The sequence below is a fragment of the Anopheles coluzzii genome, chromosome X (assembly GCF_943734685.1).
Source record: "Anopheles coluzzii chromosome X, AcolN3, whole genome shotgun sequence".
Lineage (NCBI taxonomy): Eukaryota > Metazoa > Arthropoda > Insecta > Diptera > Culicidae > Anopheles > Anopheles coluzzii.
The window spans coordinates 6,765,811-6,792,598 of NC_064669.1; the positions used below are offsets into that span (position 1 = coordinate 6,765,811).

A 26,788-nucleotide genomic window follows, 5' to 3' on the forward strand; every position below is an offset into this window, starting at 1 on the left:
AACGGTTATCGACGTTGATTTACCGCGCTTGAGGCGGGTCGCGCTGTCAAACCACATCCAACATCCAGCTGCCAATGTGCCGATGGGAAAAAGCGTCACTTCCACCGCTCCTTCGCACCCTTTTTTGCATGCAATTGCTGGGTATTAGTATTCGAACATTTTTTTACAATTTCCATGTAACAAAGTCCCATTCCGTCATAATCCCATCCCATACTCACCGATACCGTTCGCATTCCATCCCGCACTATACAGCGACCGCCACCACCACCGCAACATCAGCTGTCACAATGCGTGTTGTTTACCTTTTCCCGTGTGACAGCGAGCAGGGCGCGCGCGACACGACACGGAAAACCGCATGTGAAGTGACTCTACCGCAACTGACAGCTAATGTTTACGTTTTTTGACCGTGCGCAGAGTGTGCGTGTGTGCGTGTTTGTGTTTGCACACGGTTGATCAATTGTTTTTCTACGGCAATTTGTTGTAACGAATCAGGCGATTTGGATTTTGGAAAGCACGCACCGATAAGCTGGTGAGCGCCCTTCCCGATCGTGAAAAGTTCGCTGTGTGGATGTGTTTTGTTTTTGATTGAAATTGTTGCTAACTTTCCCAACCCACCATGCGGGTTTTTGTTGCAGGGGTTTTTTTTTTGGCAGGACTGGCGAGAGCGACCGAGCGGCTGGCGAAACGTCAAAACGACGGGTTCACCGTTTATCACATTTTATTTTGATTGCCGGATGGAATCGCACCGGAACCGTACCCGCGCACCGAGGAAGAAACGCGAGCAGGCAACCGGGAGAAAATAGCGACATCTGTGGCGCACCTCCTTCCCGCCCCACCCCCGACTCCCGGAAAACGCCACGGCGTGGCATCTATATCTCCCATCCGCCCACAAGGATACAGCCACACACACACACAGCCAAGCGCCCGAAACTATCGCCACACGGAGCGAGCAGGGCTGCCATTGGGCGGCCAGCAATCCGGGCCTCGTGCTGCGAGCAGTACGGAAACAGCCGGCCGGAGAGGGCAAAGAAAGTACCTTAAAGGAAGGCACCATACCCGACCAGAGCGCCGGACGTAGCAGCCGGGTAAGTGGGCAAGGAAGCTCGGTTCCGTGCCGGAAGCCGTTCTTACACATCTACACTTCTCCCGCACAGGATCCGCGACGAGCCCCCATGTCCACTGACTAAGGAGCACGTTCCGCTATCCGCGCCGGGCAGACATGACGCAGGGCAGACCATGGGAGGGAAAGGAGACACAAAACCGTCACAGCAGCAGTGCGCGGCGAAGCGGCGCACCAAGAAGAAGCCAGCAACCGACCAGCAAAGGGTAAGGACTAATGGTGCGAGCTCGGAATCGGTCCTACCCGATTCCGATTTCGTGTTTGGAATCAATTCTGGAGCCAATTTCGGAGTTGGCTCCGGAATCGGAATCGACCTGGGAATCATAATTTGATCCGGAAACGGAATCAGAATTGACTCCCGAATTGGAATTAGCTCCCAAATGAGAATCAGTTCTTGAATTCAAATAAAACGTTTCAGAAGCGAAATCAATGCGGGAACTTCCTTGAGAATGGATCGTTTAAACCAGAGATGTCAAACTGGGGGCCGGGAGGTCTTTCAATGTGGCCCACGACCGCTTGAACCAAAATTTATTCGTAGAAGCATTTCTGCTTCTACAGTACGTGTCAGCCAATTACAAACACCTGCAATATGAAAAGATTTTCAACTTTGCAGATTTCTGTGCTGATTGTCAGACCATGCTACGTCATCAAAACTTTGTCGGTTTTTTATCGCACCTTCTCTCTATGCATGTATGCACAGAAAAACATAAGAAAATCAGCTTTTAATACTGGACAATTTTAGTAAAATTGTTATTTATTTATTTATTATTCAGAAAGAACGGCTTCGGCCGTATTGCTTAATAGTAAAATTGTTGTAAAATAATAAACTCTGTTATATCCTTTTCTATGAATAATTTTTTTTAGCAACAAATATTTGATAAACATTTTGCTTTGTAGAAGCTGTTTAAGTTTCAGCTTTCAACTCTTACAAATCCGTGAATGTCTGGAAGTTTCTTACACTTCTGTTTAGGAACATTTATATTATTTTATTGTCAAGCAATCAATCGAACCAAAACACAAATTTATTAAAAGAAAGGCATGATCAAAATCACTCTACCAACAGGAATTACAACAGGAAGCTCCTACATTTTTTGGCATATTGTTTCCATAAAGGTCGAACCCCTATTTAGGTATGGTTGCATCTTAGAACATTATACTTTTTAGCAAACCGTTTTAGACATCAAGTGAAATCAGATGACAGCACAAACACGTGTTACTTTTGATAGGATGCACAAACAATCTCAAGCTTTATATGAGACAGCCTACCAAGACAAATGTGATTAGATAAACTACAGGTGGGCGGATGCCTCTCTTTTTGGTCGCCATAATACGAATTAGGATTTCTATGGAGATTGTCAGGAAGGTAGTAATGGTTGCTTATATGACTTAAGGACTTATATGACATCTTGCACTTCCCAACTGTCAAATGAAGTTTTGTCCAAGTCTGCTCTAGACTTGACCAACCGGCCTATAGTAATTAATGGACGTTGGACAGCATCAAAAGTAAGAATTCACTGTTTCTAACGTACGTAAATGCTGGTCACAATTAATACCAGCTCAAAAATATTAGTAATCAAAATTATACTTTTTTTTATTCAGAAGGAACGGTCCAAAAAGGCCTTATAGTTATCGAAATTATATTTACATCAACATAAAATCTACTATCTATATTGGATAAACCAACGTAGTTATTCATGACCAGTTTTTGGCATTATTTTTGTCTGTTTTGCATATAGCAACGTAACTGTTGTCGCATAATGGAATGGGAACTGCTAACGATCTGATTTTTGTATCACATAATTTCATTTAAAAACAAATCTGGGGCCCGTGATACTATTTTCAGTACAGTACATGAAAAAGTCTGCACCTTAGCGTTCCGGCGTCCACCCGGCGTTTACCGAGCCGACCCCGAATAGTTGTGTTCGTTAAACATGTGTGCGTATCCGGAAGCAGCAGCTGTACTGCTTGCCTCCCTTTTGCCGCTATGATACCGAGCGAGACGCATAGACAACGCGTCTAGTGGACACGTGTAGCCGTGAGGAAACTTTTCTGTGTCTCTCTTGTCCTTGCCTGTAGATCCTGATGAGTGAAGCATGCATACCTACAGGGTACGAGCCTAGTATAAGCCTATCCCTCTTACGTTGATGGTGAAGATAGAATCGTATGCCATCGGCATCGCTGGTTTATTAGTAAATTTGGATTCTTTGTGGCTATCAATGCGTAGCATCATTGGACCCAAACGCCTATTCTTATGGAGATGCCGCAACCGACTCTGATTTCGAAGTCGATTCGGAGCTGATTTCGATTCCGGAACTGATTCCAATTCCAAAACCGATTCCGATTTTGGAACTGATTCCAATCCCGGATCTGATTCCGATTTCGGAACTGATCCCGATTCGGAACCGATTCCGATTTTGGAACCGATTCCTTTTTGGGAACTGATTTCGATTCCAGAACCGATTCAGATTTCGGAACCCATTTCGATTCCGCAGCCGATTTCAATTCCGGAGCTGATTTCGATTCCGATTCCGATATCGGAGCCAACTCCGAATCCGAAACTGATTTCTATTCAGGAACCGTTTCCAGTTTCGATTCCGGAACCGTTTCTAGAGCCGATTCCGCAAACGATTCCAGAACCTGATTCCGGACCTACTATCCGGAATCAATTCCAGCAAACTTTGGAGCTAGCCGGAATCGATTCCGACGAAAACTTCATTTGTCCCTTTCACTTCTAAGGACGTACCAAGCTAATTCGTTGTTTTGTTTTTTCCCGCGCCGCAAACAGCAACCCAAAACGATCCCTTCTGGCGGCGGTGGCTCGGGGCTGGTCCGCGCGTCGTCCGGCGACCGCCAGGAGCAGGAAATGTCGGCCGGTGGCGGTAAGCGCTACCAGACCGCCCGCACCCAGGCGGCCTCCCAGCGGCGGGTGCGCCGGCTGGCATCGGACGGGCCCGCCGGCCCGGGCGGTGGCGGTGCGGTGCCGCACGAGCTAGCAGCGAACGTGCCGGCGGACATGCGCATCTCGAAGCTGCTGCGCCGGCTGGTGGGCGAAACGAGCGGCGGTCCCCTGTTTGTGGAGCTGTGCGACCGGCTGGAGCTAGTCATACTCGACCCGTCCAACGCGTCCTACGTGCGCAAATCGTTCGACCTGCTGGCGCACACGGTCGCGCAGATACTGGAGGGCGGGCTGCGCGAGTGCCAGGACCGGGTGGCCCAGCTGTTCGGCATGCTGCTGCACGTGCTGGTCGGGGGCGCCGGGCCCGACTGTGGCGCGGTGCTGCGCGGCTGGACCGACCGCTACCTGAACCAGTCGAAGCGCATCCGGCGGCCGGCGCTGGTCGCGCTCCGGCAGCTGGTGGTGCTGGATCGGACGGAGCGGGGGCTGGAACCGGTCGCCGACTGGCTGGTCGGCTACCTGCAGCAGATACTCGAGCAGACGGACGTGCTGGACGTGTTTCTGCTCGTGACGGACGTGATGGTGCGGCTGGCGGACGGGTACGGGCACGCGTTCGCGCCCCATTTCAGCGACATCGTGGACATTGTGGTTGGTTGGCAGCTGGAGAGCACGCAGCCGACCGCGGTGAAGCTGCACTGTGCGCGCGTGCTGCTCGCCTTTCGGCCGTTCTGGTGCGAGCAGCGTGACGTCACGTTTAACCTGCTGGAGCAGTTCAGCGAGGATATTGATGGGCACTGCGGCGACGTGGAGTACGCCGATCGGGCGCAGGCGGACGACGCGAACCGGCTGTTCGGTGCGCTGCTGACCGCGTTCAACAGCGTGTTCAAGTGCCTGCAGGATGCGGCCGGCGATGGGACCTTCCTGCTGCAGCCGGACGAGCTGGCCCGGTTCGACTGCTGCTGCTGCACGATCGTGGCGATCGTGGTGCGGCTGCTCGAGGCACCACCGACGGGGCTGGCCGTGGCCGCCATTTGTGAGTTCATCATGCTGAAGCTAATGCTTCCCGCAACCACCCTAACGCCGCTTGGAGAGGACGAACTGCTGGAGATTGTCGGTCGGCTGGTGCAGCACGGCAGCGGCTACAGCGACGAGCAGATTGGAGCCGTGCTGCATCTACTGCTACAATACACCGACGCTGGTGGCAACACGGAAAGGCAGCACGCACGCGCCCTCGCCCTCCGGCCGCTCATCTTCGCGGAGCGTGGACCGTTCTACGCGTTTCGCTACCGGCAGAGTGCGGCCGTGAAGCGGGCCCTGCTGCTGCTCTACCACCGCATGCTGACGCTCAAGCACGCGGAGGTGCTGCAGGGCGCGTACCGCTCCATCCTGGCCGACATCGACGATGCGCTCGGGCGGCTGCGGGCGGTCGGCAACCGCACACCGTCCCCCGGGACGCTCGTGCGCCTCCAGTACCGCATCCAGTTCAATCTGCTGCTGCTGTCGCCGCTCGCGATGGCGCGCAGCTCCATCTTCATCACCTGGACGCTCCGGGAGGATCCGGTGCTGCACGTGCTGCTCGAGCGGCTCGCGCCGGCCGACGGCCGGCTGTGGGATCGGCGCACGCACGCCCCGCTCCACTATGCCGTGCTGCTGACGGCGTTCCATCACTGCAGCGCGAACAATCACTTCATCTCGTCGAGCGGGCTGCTGCGGCCGGCGGGCCGCACCGTGGTGGAGCGGTTCCGGCGCGACACGAGCGACACGGACGCCCCGCCGGAAAGCCCCACCGCGGACCATTTCGGGCTGGTGCTGCGCTTTCTCGGCACGATACTGCGCCAGTGGGGCACGCGGCAACAGTCGGGCGGCCGGCTGTATGGTGCGGTGCGCGGCACGGAGCTGCTACCGCTGCTGCTCGACTGGTGCGTTGCGATCGTGACGCAGACGACGCGGTACCATGATGTGCTGCACGAGTGCGACGACTTCAACCAGCTGCTGGTGCACGTCGGGACGGTGGCGGTCGAGCGGGGCAGCGAAAGTGAAACGATTGGGTTGCGCTGTGCGGACTGTCTGGATGCGGCGTGCCGGTTCGCGAGCCTGCACCCGTCGGCGTACCAGGCGATTGCGGAGGCGTGCTGCGTCCACCTCTGCTCGGTGTACGGCAGCTTGCGGACGCGCTACACGGTCATCTTTTCGAAGCTGCCGCTGCGGCACTCGCTGCGCCAGGTGAACGAGTTTACCGGGGTGAACCGGCGCCGCTGGGAGCAGATCGGGGAGCTGAAGAACGGGCTTTATCACCAGGGCGGCTATGCGCTGCAGCATTCCGCCACGCTGCGCATGGCCGATCTGCGCACACTGTTCAACCGGATCGCGTTCAGCCGGGATGGATCGGAGTACGCGGGGGGCTACCTGCACGAGCTGCTCACCCGCTCGTTCAACCAGCCGTCCCGGTACGGCGAGATGGCGCTGCGCGATCTGCGCTGCCTCATCCCGTGGGCCCAGTGGGAGGCGGCCCAGCTCTGCGTCAACCAGAAGCTGCGCACGCCGTTCGGCAAACCGCAGAGCACGTTCCTGCGCATCGAGTCGATCGTGAAGCAGTGCGCCCGCATACTGGCGCTGACCGACCGGTTCCCGGTGCGCGACATACGCACCTCGATCGCGAACCAGCGGCACGCCCGCATCCTGCTCGGCTTTCTCGAGGCGCTGGAAAAGTCGATCTACAACGCGGCGGAGGGCACGGCGTACGCGCTGCCGGCGCCCGAGAAGCCCGCCCGCACCTTCTTCCGCGTCAACCAGTCGACGTGCGCGGAGTGGTTTACGCGCATCCGCACCGCGGTCGATCTGGTCGCGCTGCACTGCATGGAGCCGGAGATGGTGATACGGTACTCGGAGGCGGTGCTGCGCGAGCTGGTCGCGGCGGGCAAGACGGGCGACCCGATCTTCGAGCACATGCTGATGTCGCTGGTGTGGGCGCTGGTGCGCAACTGGGAGTCGGACGCACTGTACGGCGTGTACGTGTGGAGCAAGCGGCTGACCGGGCGCAAGTACTCGTGGATCCGGATGGCGGCGGAGGAAGCGTCCGGGCATCGGGAGACGGCGGCGAGCGGGTTCCGAAGCATACTGGCCGATCCGGGCAGTGCGGGGATGGACCGGCACATACGCGATTTCATCGTGGACCAGACGATCCTGTCGCTGCTGTTTACCGGGGACTATCGGCAGCTGTACGAGTTTCTGCTGGCGGAGGAAAGCAGCGGGACGCCGCGGGCCACCATCCCGCTGATTACGGTGACGGCCGCCCAGATCCGGTCGATCATCCGGTACGAGGAGACGCACGACGTGAGCGTGATCGACATCAGCCAGTGGGAGCTGGTGGACGTCGGCACCAACATCCCGAACGACTTCTCCTGCCACAAGGCGATCTGCGCGGTCGAGAACAGCCTGTCGGGGATTATACTGCAGGAGCAGATCGAGCAGCGCCAGCGCATGATCGACGCGAGCACCGAGCTGATCCAGTGCTACCTGCAGGAGTGCCTGCTGACCCGGTGCCGCGAGTACCTGTTCCAGCTGACCATCACCAACCACATCCTGTACAAGATCGCGCAGCGCATCCGGGCGCCGGACGCAACGGCGGCCGCCGGCGAAGCGGCCGGTGCCACCGCATCCGCCACTGCGGACGGTAGCGGCGGGCTCGGCTCGCTCAATGTGGAGAAGTTTTACGGCACGCTCACGCTGATGCGGCTGCTCGCGTGGTCCGAGTTTCTGCTCGCCGATGCCGGTGCGGGCGAGCAGCAGCAAAACATCGACCTGCGCCTCGATATGGTGTCGATCGGGCGCAAGGAGAAAAACTACGCCCTGTGCCGCCGGGAGCTCGAGAAGTACTACCACAAATCGAACCTGATCGGGCGACTTGGGGCGGCAGGCGACGAACCTCCCAAGCAGCAGCGGCTCACGCTCGAGCAGGTGGCGGCCGCGCTGACCGCCCGCAGCGCTGGGGCGGCCGTGTGGGACGAAAACCTGTCCCGGGCGGTGTACGAGCACTGCAAGTGGCTGCACTGCCAGCCGGGCAAGCGGCTGGAGGCGATCAACTTTGCCGCCTGCGCGACGGCCGCCATCGATGGGGTGCTGCGGGAGCGGCGCGGGTCGGAGCCGCGGCTAGCCGAGCGGGTCGGTCGCTTTCTGCTCACCATCAGCGACTGGATGGCGGGCGAGGCGGGCGAACCGACGGCGAACGAGCTGGCGAGCGTGCGGCGGCTCGGGCAGCTGCTGCCGGCGGTCGGGGCAAAGCCGCTCGCCGCCGACCACGCCCACATGTTCCGGGCGTCGGACCGGCTGATCGGGACGCTGCTGCAGGGTGCGGTGGATCGGTGTCCGTCGCTCGCGAAAGCTTGGTTCGCCCTCGGGTCGTGGCTGTACCGGTGGGGCAAGCGGCTGGTGGAGCACAGCGCCGCGGACGGTTCGCCTTCGAGTTCGCCTGTGCGTATCAGCGTGGACCAGGTGGCGGGTATAGTGGCTGGGCCGGCCGTTTCGCTTGCCGATTGTGAGCGCATCGTGGAGATACTGAACGAGCACGAGCCGGCTCGGATGGTGGCCGGACCGGACGGGGGCGAAGGCGACGAACCGGACGAGCTGGAGCTGGACAGCTCGGCTACGATCGGGTCGATCGGGCTGCTGGACGCGCTGCACCGGGCGATGCCGGGGCTGGAGCGGAATGTGCCGCCCGACCGGCTGCACGCGATCATCGACATCTGGCGCAGCAACCATCGGGCGGTGTACGGGCACTACGAGGCGGCGGCCGAAGCGTACTTCCGCTTCCTGCAGCTCTCGTCCGGCCGGAACGAGGCGGTGGAGGAGGAGGGCGTGGACAGCGAGCGGGCCCGGTCGGTCACCGTCACGCTGCGGCTGCTGCGCCTGATCGTGAAGCACGCGCTCGGGCTGAAGGAGGTGCTCGAGGAGGGCCTGGCGACGACGCCGAGCGAACCGTGGCGCGTCATCACGCCGCAGCTCTTCTCCCGCCTGGCGCACCACGAGCCGTACGTGCGGCGGCGCGTCTCCGAGCTGCTGTGCCGGGTGGCGAAGGATGCCCCGCACCTCATCATCTTCCCGGCGGTGGTCGGCTCGGTGCAGGAGGAACCGGGCCAGCTGGCCGTGGTGGACGTGCTGCGTGATGGCGTGGAGGAAGTGTCCAACCGGTTGGAAGGAGAGGGCGAGAGCGCGCAGCCGGTGCAGGACGGTGGAGCCGGGCTGAGCTTTTGCTTCAACGCGCTGCTCGACATACTGTCGCGCGAAATCCCCGACACGGTCAAGCAGGTGCAGACGCTCGTGCACGAGCTGCGCCGCATCTCGCTGCTGTGGGAGGAGCTGTGGGTGGTGTCGCTGCAGCAGATCTACGCCGACTACACCAAGCGCATACCGACGTTCGAGGCGGAGTACCGGCGCCTCTACGCATCGGGCCAGCTGACCGACCAGCGGCGCGCCCTGCTCGCCGAAAAGCATCGCCTGCTGCTCCGGCCGCTCCTGTTCGTGCTGGAGCAGCTGTACGGCATAACGTCGCGCCCGGCCGAAACCAATCACGAGCGCCACTTCCAGGAGCGCTACCACCGGTACATCCGCAACATGCTCGCCAAGCTGCGCGAGCCGGCCGACTTTAGCCGGCCGATCGAGGGCTGGAACCGGTTCCGCACGCTCTACGCCCAGCTGCAGCAGCGCAGCCAGAAGCGCTTCTCCTTCTTCCTGCGGCTGGCCGACGTCAGCCCGAACCTGCTGCGCCTGTCCAACACGGCGATCGCGATGCCCGGCATCGACACGACGCTCGCCGGCAGCCGGCAGCCGATCCTGATCCGCACCGTCGACAACAACATCCAGATACTGCCGACCAAGACGCGCCCGAAAAAGCTCACCTTCTGCGGGAACGACGGGCGCCGGTTCGGCTACCTGTCCAAGGGGCTGGAGGATCTGCACCTGGACGAGCGCATCATGCAGTTCCTGTCGATCGCGAACCTGATGATGACGAAATCGATCGACTGCAATGGCAACGTGACGCACTACCGGGCGGAGCACTACTCGGTCATACCGCTCGGCCCGCGGTCCGGGCTGATTACCTGGGTCGACCATACCGTGCCCATCTTTTCGCTCTACAAGAAGTGGCAGCAGCGCGAAGCGCTGCAGAAGAAGGAGGGCAAGGGTGCCGGGAGCAGTGCGACGCTGCGCCCATCGGAGCTGTTCTACAAGTAAGTAGCTCCGGCGGAGATTGGAACTATAAAAAAAGAGTAATTTTCTCAACAAAAAAAATAATTGTGTTGTGTTTTAGCAAACTAACGCCCCTGCTGCAGAGCCACGGGCTGAAGGCGAACGCGAGCCGGCGCGAGTGGCCGCTGCCGGTGCTGAAGCAGGTGCTGGCCGAGCTGCAGCAGGAAACGCCCCGCGACCTGCTGGCGAAGGAGCTGTGGTGCCACAGTGCGACCGCGTCCAGCTGGCGGCAGGTCATCCGCAGCTACTCGCTGTCGCTCGCCGTGATGAGCGTGATCGGGTACATCATTGGGCTGGGCGACCGGCACCTGGACAACGTGCTGGTCAAGCTGGCGACGGGCGAGATCGTGCACATCGACTACAACGTCTGCTTCGAGAAGGGCAAAACGCTGCGCGTGCCGGAAAAGGTGCCGTTCCGCATGACGCCCAACCTGGAGGAGGCGCTCGGCATGACCGGCATCGAGGTGAGTGGCTGATAACATTTCCGAGTAATTCTGAGCACTGTCTCATTGACACTTTATGGATATCTAAAGTGTTTTTTTTTTTAATTAAAATGGGAAACATATCTAATTATCGTTGTGTGTCGAACAGTTCCACTAACATTTAGAGGTCCTAAACCATCAAACTCCAATAATTTCTAAACGGTTGAAGTTTGAAAACAAAAAATACAAGTGTTGAAAGATACCAGAAAAGTGAGTGCCGCACATCAGTGTGCAAACCTCCAGTATATGGGGGCTATTCCAATTAAGTGTTGAGAATAACGCCCGTACAGAATTAACACTCTGAGCGCTGTGTGTGTTGTGGGCAGCCGTGCCGACCCCTGGACTTGCCGTGGTAGTTGTGCTACCACTGGTCAATGTCCAGGGGACGACAGTGTGTCACGCACACTGTCGTACGCACACTAAGCGCGGGCCGCTTAGTGTGTGTTGTGCGCTCGGACAAGCAAGTGTTGCGAGCAGCCGGTCGAGCAGGGCTCCCGGCAGGGCACGGTACGGCTGGCGCGCGGCCGAGTATTTTATTGTGTATTGTGCTTGTCAGTGTTATTTATTATGTGTACTGTAATATTAGTGTTTTAATAAAGTACCTGAGAGCAAGCCAAAGACACAACAGTGGCGACGAGGATGGGATCCTCTTGCGTAAGGAGGATCCCTAGAAGAACCCGCGGTCACCATCGCGATCGAGCGCGTCGGTTGGAGCCGGCGCCATCGCGATGGCACGGGTCCCCGCGACAGTGGGACGCCGTTCGACAAGGACCGCTGCCGCCGCCGCCGTTAAGACCGTGGCCCCGGCTGTCGTCCCGCGATGGGGACAGAAGGGACAGCCGCACACACACACACTCGGCGATGTTTGATTCGCCGGGCTGCAGGCCCAGGGAGCGCCGGCAATGGAAAGGTCGAAGCCTGATTGCCGGGCCATCTGCGGCGACGCTAGGTGTCGTCGGGCTGCAGCCCAAGGAGCGCCGGCAGTGTAAGAGGCGAATTGTCTTTCTGCCTAACTGCCGGGCCATCATTGGTGACGCGAGAGGTCACTGAGTTGCTGCCGCTGTGTTCGACGGAGAGGGGGCGAGATGCCATGCCCCGCTGCAGCCGTCGTGTTGGACGGAGAGGAGGGCGAGGTTCCATGCCGCCCCGCTGCAGCCGTCGTAGACCAGTGAGAGGGGGCGAGGTTTCATGCCGCCCCGCTGCAGCAGTAGTGTCAACGGAGAGGGGGCGAGGTCCCATGCCGCCCCGCTGCTGCCGTTGTGTTTGACAGAGAGGAGGGCAAGGTTCCATGCCGCCCTGCTGCAGCCGTCGTAGAACAGTGAGAGGGGGCGATGTCGCATGCCGCCCCGCTACTGCTGTTGCGTTCAACGGAGAGGGGGCGAGGTCCCATGCCGCCCCGCTGCTGCCGTTGTGTCGACGGAGAGGGGGCGAGGTTCCATGCCGCCCCGCTGCTGCCGTTATGTTCGACGGAGAAGGGGCGAGGTCCAATGCCGCCCCGCTGCAGTAACAGTGTCAACGGAGAGGAGCGAGGTTTCATGTCGCCCCGCTGCAGCCGTCGTGTTTGACGGAGAGGAGGGCGAGGTCCAATGCCGCCCCGATGCAGCAATAGTGTCAACGGAGAGGGGGCGAGGTCCCATGCCGCCCCGCTGCTGCCGTTTTTATTCGTCAGAGAGAGGGGGAGGTCGCATTCCGTCCCCAGTTGCAGCACCGACGTGTTGTTCCCGACGTGAAGGGCGAAATGTGTGCCGTCCTTGCTGCAGCAATTGTACCACCGCTACAGAATGCCATAACGGGCTGCTGGGATATGCTCTTCAGCCGGATGAGGCTTGCGGGACAAACCGGTCGCCGCCGGAGAGATCGCCAGCAGCAGCGTAGCAGCGTGCGGAACGAGTTGCTGGGTAATGCTCTCCTGCCGGATGAGGCTAGCGGGACATTACGGTCGCCGCCGGGGAGATTTCCTGCAACGTCGTAGCAGCGTTGCGGTAGCCGGGTAGCGGGGTCGCAGCTTAGGAGCAGCATTTGCGCAAAAATGCCCCAGGACAAGGGTCTATGGCCGGAGGGTGTCACCACACCGATATTCCCTCAATGGAATATGCGCGTGTCGGTTCGACCCCCTCCGGATAAGTAAAAGGGGGAGATGTTGTGGGCAGCCGTGCCGACCCCTGGACTTGCCGTGGTAGTTGTGCTACCACTTAGTGCGCGGGCCGCTTAGTGTGTGTTGTGCGCTCGGACAAGCAAGTGTTGCGAGCAGCCGGTCGAGCAGGGCTCCCGGCAGGGCACGGTACGGCTGGCGCGCGGCCGAGTATTTTATTGTGTATTGTGCTTGTCAGTGTTATTTATTATGTGTACTGTAATATTAGTGTTTTAATAAAGTACCTGAGAGCAAGCCAAAGACACAACAGTGTGGATCCTTTTTTCACTTTCTTTGGGTGTTATTGGTCTCTCAGCAACTCTCAGCAGAGCGTATTGCAGAGGGAAGAAAGAGAGAGCGCATATTGCAGAAGCGGCATCGTCTCTGAAGATCAGAAATAGAGTGGGCGATCGTAAGCCAATGAAACGCTTTCACCTCTCTCTTGTCTTGTACTGTGTTCTCTGCAGAAAGCTAATGCAAAATGCCAGCGCCCAGAGTGTGAAGAATGAGTGGAGGTGTATGGAAAGCAGGTGCTAGCTTGCTGGTGGATTGATATGATTTTTTAACCTGATATGATTTGAAGACTTTTTTAGCCAGATTAACACCATTAACCACCTGAACTACATTAAAACAACATCTATGGTAACTTGAATCATCTGCCATTGGTTGCTTAGACTATGCTCGACGTACATCTCCTCCTTATCTCCTTTGTCTCTTTAAACCAGTTCAATTGTTGTTGTTTAAGTTGCCTAAATTGACATTTGTTAGATTTTAACCACAAATAAGGTTATTTTTACACATTTGTTGCATCATTGGAATTGGACATCAGAAACCATCATGGGTGACAAGTTGTCGAAGTCGTAAAACTGTGAAGGGGTTAAACTATGACCAGCAACGGAGCTCCTAGTCCAAAATCAAGCTCAAAGTCGGAGCTGAATATTATGACCTGATCAGCTGTCGTGAGCATTACCAGGGCCAAACCAGATCCAGACAACTTTAGATGCCGCTAATAGATATCGAGACCGTAATATACTGCGTCCTTAGTAAGGCCGAGAGACAAATGCCACGTATGAGGACTGCAAATGATAGCACGTCCTCACTGAGACACAAGACTCTAGAGTCTGTAGTAAAAATGGGATAGTTACTGGAGCCGACAAAACTGAGTGTAGACAAATCAAGGATCTTGGATAGCAATTGGAACCTTTGTGAAGGGTATATAGTGGATACAGAATAGGAAGAACAACAGACAGCTGATTTAGCTTTAAAACAACCACAGAAAGTTCTCCAGGATTATGACTTGAACTATTAGATGTTACAAAGCACAATACAAAAGCAATACAACAGAGATACTTTAAATCTTATTGAGCTCTTCCTGCTCTTCAAATTCTTCCTGCGATTTCATATGTGATATCAAATTACTTCATTGAGACACAAGGCTGGAGACTGTAGCAACTGAATCTGACAAATCACGGATTTTGGATAGCAAATGGGATCTTTGTTAAGGTTATATAGTGGATACCGGACAGGAAGAAAAACCGACAGAGAATTTAATGTTAAAACAACGACAGAAAGATCTCCGGGATTAAGACTTGAACTAGTAGCGTTAAGTACTTCTAATCCTATTGAGTACTTCGTGCTCTTCAAATTGCCGAAGTGGCCATCCTCCTCGTAGTGGCATATGTTCCCAAAGATCCGTTGTCTAGCCTTTGTGTTGAAGATGTGTAAAATGAAGCATCCATTGACACTTCTAGAACGAACTGTTCCTGGTAGCATACTACAGCCAGTCACATATCATCTATCCAAGCGAACGGTTGTGTTGAAGAATCTTGAAACTCGAGCCTTCCTAAGTGTGTCAAGAACAGGTACCGATGTTCCTTTAGTTTACAACCAGGCCAGTATCTACACAGTGTAAAAAAGACAGCAAAATGCGTCAGCGAGATGGTTTTTTAATCGATTCTTATATTTCTATTAAGCTTAGGTCTGTTAGGAAAGGTGCTTCCAGCAAATTGTGTTTGATGTACGATTCAGTTCGTTTCTCCCCCCCAAAAAGACTACATTACTCTGGAAATTCAAACCTTAACGAGCCTGTTGCGAGAGCACTACTGTCCGACGAAAAGATCCGCCAAAAACATAACCAAAACCACCACTAAAGCTTGGTCACATTCATCACCACCTCTTGTGGGGCTTGAGTCGGCGGCACCTCCGCTCCCGGTGGCTGATGGTTGCCCGTCGGTTCTGTCGTTTCGTTCGGCGCACCACCGCTCGTCGCCGTCATTTCGCACCGCAGCAGTCGCTCGATGCGCGCCTGATCGTACAGGTTGAAGTTGTTGATGATGATGTTACCGGCAATGATGTGCGTGGGCTTGGGTGAAGCTGCCCGCGTCTCCGGCGGGACGACGGTGGCCGTGTGCGCCTCGGGGGAGAGTTGTGCCATTGCAGGCAGCTCCTCGCTGCTCAGCGATACCCGTATGGTCGCGCTTGCCGTAATGTCGGTGAGCTGCTGGGACAGCAGCACCAGCGACTCGTAGCGCCCCGGCTCAACCGGCGGCGGTAGTACCGGTGGCGCGATGGTCGACACGCTTGCCAAGCTGCTGTGGGCGGTGAGCGTAGATGGGACGGGGCCGGCCGGCCCGACCGCATCGTGCGAGCAGCCGGTGGTGAGGTGGTGCTCCGGGCACGATTTGGCCGCCGGCAGCTCGAACGAAGGGGCAGCACCGTTGGCGCCCACCGCCGGTGGGACCACCGGTTTGTGGCAGGTCAGCAGCTGCTTGAAGGCGTACCGGAAGTGCGTATTCTTCCAGGCGTAGATGATGGGATTCATCATGGAGTTGGCCATCGCGAGCGAAAACGCCGCCTTGTAGAGCGTCGGCGAGCTGTCCTCGACGAACGCGAAGATTTGCGTCAGCACCACCACGAAGTACGGTATCCAGCAGAAGGTAAAGCAGCCCATGATGAGTAGCACCACCTGTGGGGAGGGCATTCAATTGAGATCATCACTAGAGATGGGCAACTCTGTTTCAGATTCATGAATGTTACTGAATCTTTGAAATGTATGAATCTGAATCTAAAAGATTGCAATTCTTGAATCTTCAAAGATTATTAAATCCATACAGATTCATAAGTCTCCATAGATTGATGGATCCAACAAGATTCATGAATTCCTGTGATGATTCTTGAATCTCTGAAGATCATCATGAAATTCATAAATCTGTATAATCTATTGAGCATCTACAGAGACTCATAAACCGCATAAAATACATCCATCTTCTGCGACGGTGCAGTCGTCTACTCGCACGACTTAACAACATGCCCGTCGTGGGTTCAATCTTTGGAGATTTGGATGAGTAAAGACTCATCGGTGAAGATTCATATGAAGGAATATGAATATGAACGAAAGATGTTGCTCATGAAGACAACACACTAATCACCAACGTTGCCAAACGCGTTGGATGGCCCTGCCAGCAGCTCACCTGTACCGACTTCCAGTCGCTGGAGGAACGCTCCGACGCGCCACCGTGAGCGCGCAGCTGCTTCGCGTGCTTGGACGCCTCCCGCCAGATGCGCCAGTAGACGACGAACAGGCACAGCCAGACGACGGAAAAGATGGGCGTGATGACGCCGGCCACATACCACGGATGCAGCAGCTCGTCGAACTCACACTCCTGGGCCGTCTCCCACTTGTTCCAGATCAGCGGGATCGTGGCGATCGAGATCGCCAGGCACCAGCCGAACCCAAGGATCGTCAGTGCGGTGCGCTTGGTCATCAACCTGCCGGGAAAAAGAGCGCACTGTGAGCAAATGCCCCAAACTTCACGAACAAAAAAAAACACCAATAAACCCAGCTCCAACCGGGCTTACCGCGTGTAGTGCAGCGGGTAGCAGATCGCAATGTACCGATCCACCGCGATCGCGATCAGATTCCAGATCGACACGCTGCACGCAATGATCAGCACGAAGAAGCGCAGCAGACAGAGGTGCTTCTGGCGCCCGAGATCGACGCCCATGTAGAAGGCGAGATGGTACGGCAGCGTCAGCCCGACGAAGATGTCCGAGATGGCGAGCGACAGCACGAACAGGTTCGAGATGAGCCACTGCAGCCGCCGGTAGTACCAGACGGCAATGATCGTCAGGATGTTGCCGCTAAAGATGCACACCATCAGGATGCCGTCGATCGCGATCCAGATGACCAGATCCTTGTGGATCACGTTCACCCGGTCGACGAACGGGATGATGCTGCTGCTGCTCGACGACGCTGCATCAGCGGTCGTCGCCATCGATGCGACTGTGCGTATTTGGTGGAATTTGATTGTTTGCGGGTTTGTTTGTGATTGCAGCTGACGCGGTTCACCGAAAATCTCACTCACACTTCAGAATTCTCTACTGCTCCAGGAAGTTTTGACACAATAACAACAAAAAACCAATCACTACCTTTCTGGAGACTCCATTTTTTGTGCGGTTGTTGTACAGCGGATGTCTTGCACACAATTCCCCAAAATTCTCCAAAAAACACTCTGAACGCACAAAACTAGCTTCCACTGAACACCGAACAAAAACAGAACAAACACACCAAGAACACTTTTTTTTTTGGGGGGGATGCGGCCTCTGTGATGATATATGGTGGAGTGCTCCTCAACTCATCGCGGCTTCCGGGAACACTTCAACAAACACTGCTCGAAACGCCCGCCTAGCCACAGAACGGCAAGAGCCGCGCGCTCTCTAGCAACCGTGCAACCGTCGTACGGTACCGACAGCCTGCTACTGGTGCGCGCTTCCTTTTGCAAATCCAACCCAACACGCGGCGCTGTAGTGCGCTGACGAGTTGTCGCTGTCGCGCCCTCCTTCCATCCTGCTCTCCATACTGTCCAAACGGTGACCACGCGTGTATACGCGAGATATATATGCGCGCATGGTGACGTCGTACGGTAAACAGTGGAGCAGCGCGGCCCAACACGCTCCCAGACAGATGCCCCTTCCACCCGGTTGAGGCACTGTACCGTACATTGATGGGTGGACGAGGGCGGCGAACAGCGTGTTCGTGTTTAGGCTCGTGTGGGACAAAACTGGGCGCCTTCAACTTTCAACCAAGAAGAGGACCTACAGACAATTCAAACTCAATGCGATGATATCCTGAATGTGTGAGGAGTTCTTCGCGTACCCTGGAGAAGGCTCCCAAGATGATGTTGAGAGACCCTAGCATAAAAAAAACACGCACCCATTGAATCAAACAGCGTTCGATTCTGGCAGCGTTCAAATTCTTCAAACCGCGCATCAAAAAGAGTTTGGAGCGTACTCTAATGATGAGGAGCTGTCGGCAGAGGAGCAGTCGGGGGTCCGATGACTGTCAGATTTACCGTGACGGTGTACGCCGGACTGAACTGCAGAACTGCCACACCCCGCACCCGCCAGTCACCGTTTCCCGCGCAGAGCCTAATTGAAGCACCACGGCCGAAAACCGGTTCAATTCGTCACTATTTCGCAGGTGTTCTCCGTCTGCACTCCACTCCGTTGAGAAAGGTGATGACCGGCGGCTTTGTGCGTTTCGTTCGCAGAGCCCGCCAGGAGTACTTGAGTGCGTACAAGCCGCACGCTTTTTTTTTTTGCCCCACTGTCGTATCGATTTGTGTGTTTGCGTGTACGTATTGTTGGGTTGCTGTTGCTGTAGTTGAGCAAACAAAAACAATATCTCTTCAGCGGTCACTATATGCAAGCCTTCAAGAGTAGATCTCGGACACCCCGTATGGACCTGTGTGTGGACACAGGGCAGCAAAGAGAAGCAACAACAACAAAAAAAACGCATACCGAGCGTGAGGGATCATCAGGTTAATTGTAAGATACACAACCGGCCGGCACCAGAAGCAAGCAAAGGAAAGGTGAAATAGGAATAGATAGAAGGGGTATGGGAGGGTTTGTTGTGACAGAGAGGGGACCCACGCATGGCAGAGCATTGCCACCGAAGGCCACCGAAGAGAAAACTCGTGCCGCCTCGTGTTTCTTCTGTTTGTTCTTCCTTCCCCATATGTACCTTGCCCCCAAAGCTTCTGGCGACTCCGTACGATTTATTCTGTCACACCCTCTTGCACAGTGTGTGTTAATACCCCATCTTCTCCCTTGGGAACGCATAACCGCCCGAAGGTATGCAATCTAATTGCGTCTTTTGCTTAAAAGCGAGATATTTGTCAAACTTCTTTTGTTTTCTCACGCTCTCCTAGAATGCGTACCCAAAACCATAGTTGATTCATTTTCTTTTTGCGGCAACTCCCACCCGCCCCCGCCTCCTCGTCAATCTGTCTTTGGTAATATATAGCTCGCTCGCTAAAAAAAAAACGATAACAAATGCAACTCATCGTTTATCGGGACCTCGCGGGGCTGTGAGTCGTCGGTAAGATCCGTGCGAATGTTTCAGGTGTGCGTATCACCACCCAGCACGTCATCGTTTGGTTTTTTTTTTTGCCCTGGTACCGTAGTAGTAGTACCCCCCATGTCCCAGATCTGTAAAATGCGCCGTGGCTGCTCTAATGAATAATCGATTGAGTGCAGGTGGCGGGTATGATGGGGGGGAGATGCGTTTGTCGGTAAAGAGACAATTAAGGTACTAGATTTAGCGATAACAAACTGGGCAAGATAAGTCACTTCGCCCACCACGGCGCTCCCCCACTGAGGATTCGGGCGGCCGCGTTGGCTAGATAAACTTTCGCCAACTGACGCGATTGGAGAAGGGGCGGAGATCCTCGCAAAAAAGCGGTCTCTCTCCCTCAGCTTTCTATTTGCCTCCGGGATGGGGTTGGAAGCTTAATAAAAGTGTCTACACCGCGGGGGAGGACACTGTGGTTCGTGATAAGTTGCTTTGGTGGATAAAAAAAATTGTCAAAAATATTCAATCGGAGAAAATATGCAGACAGTTTCACTGGTCGTAAGGCACACTCTCAGAGAAGCAATACGAAGAAACTAAACAATTTATTTAACACGCTTCCGTACACCAGAACAGCTTCATGGCAAGATTTGGAGACTGCTTTATATTGCAATTTTACTCGTTGTGATTCGGCCGGTCCCGTGGTATAGCCGTACAACGCAGCACCTTATCGCATCGTCCGGTTTCAGGTTCGAATCTTGTCTGGATCAAGCTAGGTTGCTTTTTTTACGGTCAGGCATATTCTGTTCAGAACTCGATTCAATTCGAGTCGAGAAATTGAACTCCAAAGTGAACTTTTCCATGCAAATGAACACACAAAATTCAACTCGACGTCGAGAAGACTGGATTATAAGATTAGAATACGCCTGGGTGACTCCAAACAGAGTCCCTTTTTAGCCGCGAAGGTTATTTAAGACACTACACAGATATCTTACTACGGTTTGTCACAGAATCTGATAAAAAAGGGCATACTTACTGAACTGTTTACCTTAGCTGATGCATTCATGCCTTGTTTGTGATTTGACAGATTATAACACAAGGCGTCGCAAGCTGTTCAGAAAGTGTGAATAAAACTCAGTACAATTATCAACAAAAATACACTTTTTCCGCTAAACATTGCAAGGGTTTCGAGTAGTATCTTCTGCTCGAAATCGTATGCAGTTTGATATGCAGTTAAATAGTTTGTATGTCTTATTATTAAATTATTTGTTTCATCTGTGTTATTCGTCGAAATGATTACTTTATGTATTTTTGAGGATTTTTGCTGCATCATAGCCTTAAAGCATCAATTTTCTACTCTAACGCACCTATTTTTGTCTGTAAGTTATCAATGTTTGACTCTTGTAGGGAGAATCAGCCGAAAATTGATGTCTTAGAGCAGGGGCCTCCAAACTTTTCAGCTCGCGGGCCGCATTGCTTCAAAAATAACTATGTTGAGGGCCATTTAACGCTACCTTTACCTGATGAGTGAACGTTTAAATCTCGTTTTTATAACAAAATACTAACGATACTTGTACAGCTTCGTGTTACTAAAGCCTGATTTTTGATTAAGAAAAGTAGAAAATACAATTTTATTAAAAAAAAGTCAAAATAACGTAATAACGTAATAACGTAACTGAATTAGAGCCAACATTAATCGGCAAGGACTGTAAATTTTGCAGTTTGTTCGTAAACAGTAGGTGCCGTCAATAAATTACGTAACAGTAATTACGTAAAAAAAATTAAAAAAAAAGTTCCATTTGCAAAAAAGTGTGTTTCAAACTCAATCAACAATAATGGGTTCTAAATCTGAAAGCAAATTGTGGTACGTAATTTATGGACAATTGCTTACCATTCGCATCGAAGTAAATTGTTTTTTTAATTTTTTGGAGCGTTGTAATCGACCTATCAAAGCTACAATCACAAATCCTTTTCGTTTCTCCAGGGTACATTCCGGCTGGCGTGCGAGCACGTGCTGAAATCGCTGAAGAAGGGGCGCGAGACGCTGCTCACCCTGCTGGAAGCGTTCGTGTACGATCCGCTGGTGGACTGGGCGGTGGGCGAAGAGATCGGCAGCGGCCTGCCGATGACGGCCACCGACATTACCGTCTCGACGGCGGCGGCCGCCTCGCACGCACCGGGCAGCGTGGCCACGACGCGCTCCATCAGCCAGGCGAAGAAGCAGCTCGACCGGGAGGTGACGCGCGACACACTAGCGGTCCGGTTTGCCGAGTGCCGCACCGACTGGTACCAGAACCGGGACGAGCTGCTGCAGCACCTGCTCTGCCTGCAGAAGCTGGTGCGCGAGCTGGGCGAGGTGCGGCGCGAGACGGCCGAGTCGGAGCGGCTGCGCAGCCTCTACTCGCAGATGCTGCAGCTGATCGGCGAGGTCGGCTACTTGGACACCGCGTTCGGCAGCCATCCGCTGGCGAGCCTGGCCCAGCGGCTCGAGATGCGCGCCCAGCTGCAGGAGGTGTACGGGGCGCAGCGGACGCAGCTGGCCCAGCAGGCGGACCGGCTGGCGCAGCAGCTCGCCCAGTACGAGCGGGTCCGCCGGGCGGTCGGTACGTCCGAGCTGGAGGGCTTGCGCGAGGAGCTGGCCCAACTGCCCGCCGCCCAGCTCGAGCCCCCGGACGGAGACGAGACGGAGCAGCTGCTCGTTGCCTTTCTGCCCCGGGACGATGCGGACTACCAGGCGTACGCCTGTGCCCGGGTGGAGCTGAGCGAGCTGCAGCGGCGCGGTGGACCAATCGCGCAACGCATCCTGCAGCTGCTCGAGCAGTACCGTGGCGGGGAGGAGGAGGAGGTGCCATCGTCGGCACACCCACTGCACCGGTACGCCGACTGGTATCGGCGGTTGGCGGATGAGGGCGCCGACCCGCCGGCAGCACTCGAAACCGCCCAGCAGATTGTGCGCGAGCACCAGCAACTGCTCGAAAAGACGGAGCGAGAAAAGGGAGAGAAGCAACCGGTCGATCCACCACCACCCGGACCGTCGTTCGAGCGCATTGTCGAGCTCAATCGGACCCTGCTCGAAGCGGAGCGTGCACTGCTCGATGGGGGCGTCGCCCTGCAGCTGCCCGCCCTAACCCGACTGCTCGACCGGCTGGTGGAGGAGTGCGGCAGCAGCCCGGCCGGGCTGCAGCAAACGGCAACCGAGTACGGGCAGCTGCGAGCGTTCCACGACAAGCTGCTGCCGCTGTACGGTGGAGACAGTGGCACCGCGTCCGAGATGGAGGACGACCCGTGCGTACTGCAGCTGCACGAGCAGTTCGAGCAGCTGGTGCTGAACGTCGAGCACTGTCTGCGGCAGGGGCAGTGGGACGGCACGCGGTACAAGATAGTGCGCGAGGCGCACCGGATGGCCTGCATGCTGGCGAACAGCTGGACCGAGCTGATCGTGGACGAGCTGCCCGAGGCGCTCGTGCTGCCGTTCGACGAGCTGCTGCACGGTCTGCCGACCGCCGACTGGCCCGGGACGACGGGCACGGTGAAGCCGACCGGTGGTAGCGTCGAGCTGCTCGACCAGGCAGCGCTACTCGGTGTAAGTGTAAGAGCTGGATCACTACAGCGCCTACCACAACTATATGGACAGTTGTTTTTTGGCGATTGGCGGAAAATCCGTAAGAGATAGGTAAAAACAGTGACTCTGTATGAGTTGTGCAGAATACTATTTCACATCGTCGTATATTTTTTCAATTTTTTAACATTTTTTACACGACTTAGTACGAAGAAACAATTTTATAATCGTACTATAACCAGTGCTGCAAAATGTCACTGTCAATGTCATAGCAAAATCTGACTCAATCCAAATCAATATCAGCGTTACCTACTCAATTGTGATAATCAGAGATGATACTCAAAAGGATTAGTGTGACCAATACATGCTTCATGACATTTTTGCGACCATCGCTTGATCAGTCACTATGTCATGACTTTTTTTTCCTATTTTTTCCTACTTCCTTTTTTTCTGAAACAAAATCATGTCAGCGTCACGAGCGAGTGATGATCAGAGGTGAGACTCAAACAGTTGGTGCGACCATCACATGCTTGGTGACACTGTGTGCAACCAACTCTTGGTCAGTCATTTGCTCATGACATTTTATGCAGGTGATCATCACGATAGTCATGGGAGGTATGCGGTGCGTGCGAGTGGTTCCATGAAACAAAATGAACATGTTTTCTCGCTCTGTTTGCCCCCAAAATACAATCGAAGCAGACAGAGCGAGAAAATAATGCTCATTTTGTTGCTTGGGATCACACGCCAAACATATTCCAAAAAGGTCATGATTATCACCGACAGTTAATGTCATCACCAAATGAGTGATGAAGAGTTGAGTGCTAAACAAAATGTCACCAAGCATGGGATTGGTCCACCGACCTCTGATCATCTCAGTTGTGTACGTGAGCTGATTTTGAGCTTCGTTTCAGTCATGAGTGTTGATGACACTGTTCATACCCAGAAAAAAAGTCATGATTATGCTTGCGGCGTTATTAAGCTCAGCTTGTCAGTCAGAGTTTCGCGTTTGACACAAGCACTCGCACGTCGCATTCGGCATGTCATGACACACTTTCATTGAGTATCAGCAATGAGCATCAAGCTTTTGCTAGCAAGACATATTGCAACACTGACTATAATTATAAAGACACTTCGAAAAACAGGTTTTTTGTGCTAACTAACGCATTTAAAAATCGTTCAAAAATATAAAATAACATATTATAGAAAGGCTCCAGGTCGGAAAGAGTCCGACAATAAGGCAAGGCCGTAGTAATAAACTAATAAATAAATAAATAAATAAATATTCTAGAAAGGTCCGGTTCTAGAAATCGTTAAAACATACTCTGTAAAACCTTTCTAGAATGTATTATTTATATTTTTGATCGATTTTTAAATGCGTTAGTTAGCACAAAAAAACCTGTTTGTCGAAGTGTCTTCAAAATTATGGTACGACCATAAATTTGTTTCTTCAAAAATGTGAAATTTTATTCTGCACAACTCATACAGAGTCACTGTTTTTTACCTATCTCTTACGGATTTTCCGCCAATCGCCAAAAAAAACGATTGTACATATAGTTATGGTAGGCGCTGTATAAAAACAAAACAAAACAAAATAACAAACAAAATTAATTACCTTTGAATTTACATTTTAGGTGTGGCACTACGAGCATCCGGAAACGGCAACGAAACAGCTCGCCCCCCTGATTGCCACCCTGCTGCAAGTGGCCAAATTTCAAAGCATGTACGAGCTGCGCAACGTACCGCCGTACCACCGGCAGACGGCCGGCCCGCAGCCGCCCGACTGTGCCGCCCCGGTCAAGCGCTTCATCCAGCGGTACGTTCGGCTGCGACTGGCCGGGCGTGCCCCACTCGCAGTACTACCACTGTGCGCTCTTCAGCAGCACCACCGCGACCCCCCGGACCATCAGCCACCCCCTGCAAACGATCCCGACTGGCTGCGCAACCTTTCCGAAGCGGTACAGACACTCACGGCCCTGCTGCCCCCACTAGACACGGCCCTGCGGCAGCTCAATCGCACCACGGAAGCGCTGCGCAACCGGCTCGCCTGGGCGTCGGCGGCCCATCCACCCCTCTGCCCGCTCGAGCTGCCGGTCGCGTTCGAGCAGCGGACCGGGCACGGGGCCGAGCGATGCGCCCGCTGGCGCCAGTCGCTTGCGATCGCGCACCAGCACGGTGAAGCCGTCCTGCGCTACCACCAGCCCCTGCACGGTCGGCTCGCCGCCGACCTAACCGCCCAGCTCGACCGGTGGCAGAAGACGCTCGCCGGGTACACGCTGCGCGGGCCCTCGTTCGTGTCGCCCACCGAGGAGGCGCTGGTCGAGCTGCTCGACCCGGAGGGCGTCATCGACCCGACCTGGATCAGCAACGTGCGCGCCCTGATCGACGAGCTGACCGACCAGGTGCTGACCAAGCTCGCCCGCCTCGAGCAGGACGAGCGCACGGTGCGGGCGGCCCTGCCCGCCGCCGCCAGCCGGCTGCTCGGGCTGGTGCGCGCCCACGACGCCATCGTCGGCGACATCCGGGCGCTGCTGCGCACCCAGCTGCGCATCGGCGGGTCGGTCGCGCTGCGCGACTATCTCCAGCGCTACCGGCGCTTTCTCGAGCTGCTGCAGGCGCTGCACGACGCGCTACTGAGGCTCGATGGGGGGGCCGCCGCCGATGCGGCCGGCGCGATGGTGGACGAACTGCTCGCCGGGCTGCACGACGTGTTCGGGCAGCTGTTCCAGTTCGACCAGCCACCGGACGACTGTGGCGAGCTGGTGGCGGTGGTGGAGGAGGAAGCGGAGCACGAAAAGGACGACGCAGTCGAGGATGAGGAGGAGCAGGAGGAGGAGGAGGAGCAGGAGGACGTGAGCGGCACGGATGCGGGCGGTGATGCTTCCTCGTCCGTACTGGCACCGCACGAACCGCCGCTGCCACCGGTCGATCGCAGTACGTGTTTTGCAAATGCAAACAAAACACACACACACACACACACACACACACTAAGCTATTTTTCTCTGTTTCGTTTTGCAGAGGAGCAGAAGCAGAAGGAGCAGAAGGAGCAGAAGCGCAACGCGTACGCCGTCTCCGTCTGGCGGCGCATCCGCATGAAGCTGGAGGGGCGCGATCCGGACCCGGGGCGGCGGTGCGGCGTCTCCGACCAGGTCGGCTGGATGATCGACGAGGCGATGGATCCGAACAATCTGGCCGTGCTGTACGAGGGCTGGACGCCGTGGGTGTAAACAAAAATGGTGCAACCGATGGAGGCGCCTGGTTGCGATTTCGCTGTTTTGGTTTTGTTTGTTGTCAACAAAGGGCGAGGGAATGGAGGGCGTGTACGTGCTTGAAAAATTTAGACACAATCAACGCACACACACACACACATACAAATGCTGTCGAAGGAATCAGGTGTATAGAGTGTAAGGTGTAGTGGTTAAGGAAGCTCCTCGAGCAAATGCGATTTAAGTTTAAACAGACAGAGAGAAAGAGAGAGAGAGAAGGAGGGAGATTGAGAGAGACAGAAAGTGTTGCAATACTCGCTGTGTTGAATGGAGTGTTTGTTTATTTTTTTAAAATAGTTTTTCATTTTCTCCAATTTCTTAGTGTTTTAAGCTTTACAGTGAGCGTGTAAATTTACAACCATAGCTACAGTGTGTGTACAGCAAGAAGGTATAGTAGTGGAAGAAAAGAAAACAAAAAAAAGAATGTAAGAACAGTGTGTGTGTGTGTGTGCGTGTTTAGAAGGAGGATAGTTTTTATAGGCCAGTTTTTTTTGTTTTTAATTTTTCTCCACACTCGTGTGTAAAGGGAACCATCTTTTTTTTTAATTTGTAAGTTTGTATCTTTTTTTTTTTGCTATCTCTATTGTATACTTTTTTTAGCCCGTGTAGCAAAAGCAAACGTGATTGTGTTGTTATTGTAATTTCGCTGTGCGCTTGTTTCATTGCTTTCAGAGTTTTTAGATGTCTTATTGTGTTTGGGGTGCATTGGTTCAAGCAAAAAGCAAAAATAAACGTGTAAATTAAA

General features: G+C 54.5%; 2 protein-coding genes across 2 annotated transcripts; one reads left to right on the forward strand and one right to left on the reverse strand.

Annotated features, from left to right (window-relative positions):
- The first annotated feature begins 223 nt into the window (after positions 1 to 223).
- On the forward strand, positions 224 to 26,788 carry LOC120960212 (serine/threonine-protein kinase Smg1). Its single transcript, XM_040384262.2, has 8 exons — positions 224 to 529; positions 636 to 1,085; positions 1,155 to 1,326; positions 3,906 to 10,240; positions 10,321 to 10,723; positions 21,206 to 22,804; positions 24,412 to 25,711; positions 25,796 to 26,788. The coding sequence occupies exons 3-8, from the start codon at positions 1,237 to 1,239 to the stop codon at positions 26,002 to 26,004; spliced, it is 9,936 nt and encodes a 3,311-aa protein (XP_040240196.2). The 5' UTR covers positions 224 to 529; positions 636 to 1,085; positions 1,155 to 1,236; the 3' UTR covers positions 26,005 to 26,788.
- On the reverse strand, positions 14,812 to 20,265 carry LOC120960220 (histamine H2 receptor). The gene is made up of 3 exons (XM_040384275.2): positions 16,731 to 20,265; positions 16,343 to 16,640; positions 14,812 to 15,837 (listed from the first exon to the last, which is right to left on the reverse strand). The coding sequence occupies exons 1-3, from the start codon at positions 17,144 to 17,146 to the stop codon at positions 15,019 to 15,021; spliced, it is 1,533 nt and encodes a 510-aa protein (XP_040240209.2). The 5' UTR covers positions 17,147 to 20,265; the 3' UTR covers positions 14,812 to 15,018.

What these genes read in the sequence shown, in the direction of transcription:
- LOC120960220 (XM_040384275.2), bottom strand. Translation starts at nt 17,146, where the DNA reads ATGGCGACGACCGCTGATGCAGCGTCGTCGAGCAGCAGCAGCATCATC. An exon ending in TACCCGCTGCACTACACGCG is followed by an intron (nt 16,641 to 16,730) that starts GTAAGCCCGGTT and finishes TTTTCCCGGCAG; the next exon opens with GTTGATGACCAAGCGCACCG. An exon ending in GCGACTGGAAGTCGGTACAG is followed by an intron (nt 15,838 to 16,342) that starts GTGAGCTGCTGG and finishes CCCTCCCCACAG; the next exon opens with GTGGTGCTACTCATCATGGG.
- LOC120960212 (XM_040384262.2), top strand. Translation starts at nt 1,237, where the DNA reads ATGGGAGGGAAAGGAGACACAAAACCGTCACAGCAGCAGTGCGCGGCG. An exon ending in CAGCAACCGACCAGCAAAGG is followed by an intron (nt 1,327 to 3,905) that starts GTAAGGACTAAT and finishes CGCCGCAAACAG; the next exon opens with CAACCCAAAACGATCCCTTC. An exon ending in TCGGCATGACCGGCATCGAG is followed by an intron (nt 10,724 to 21,205) that starts GTGAGTGGCTGA and finishes TCGTTTCTCCAG; the next exon opens with GGTACATTCCGGCTGGCGTG.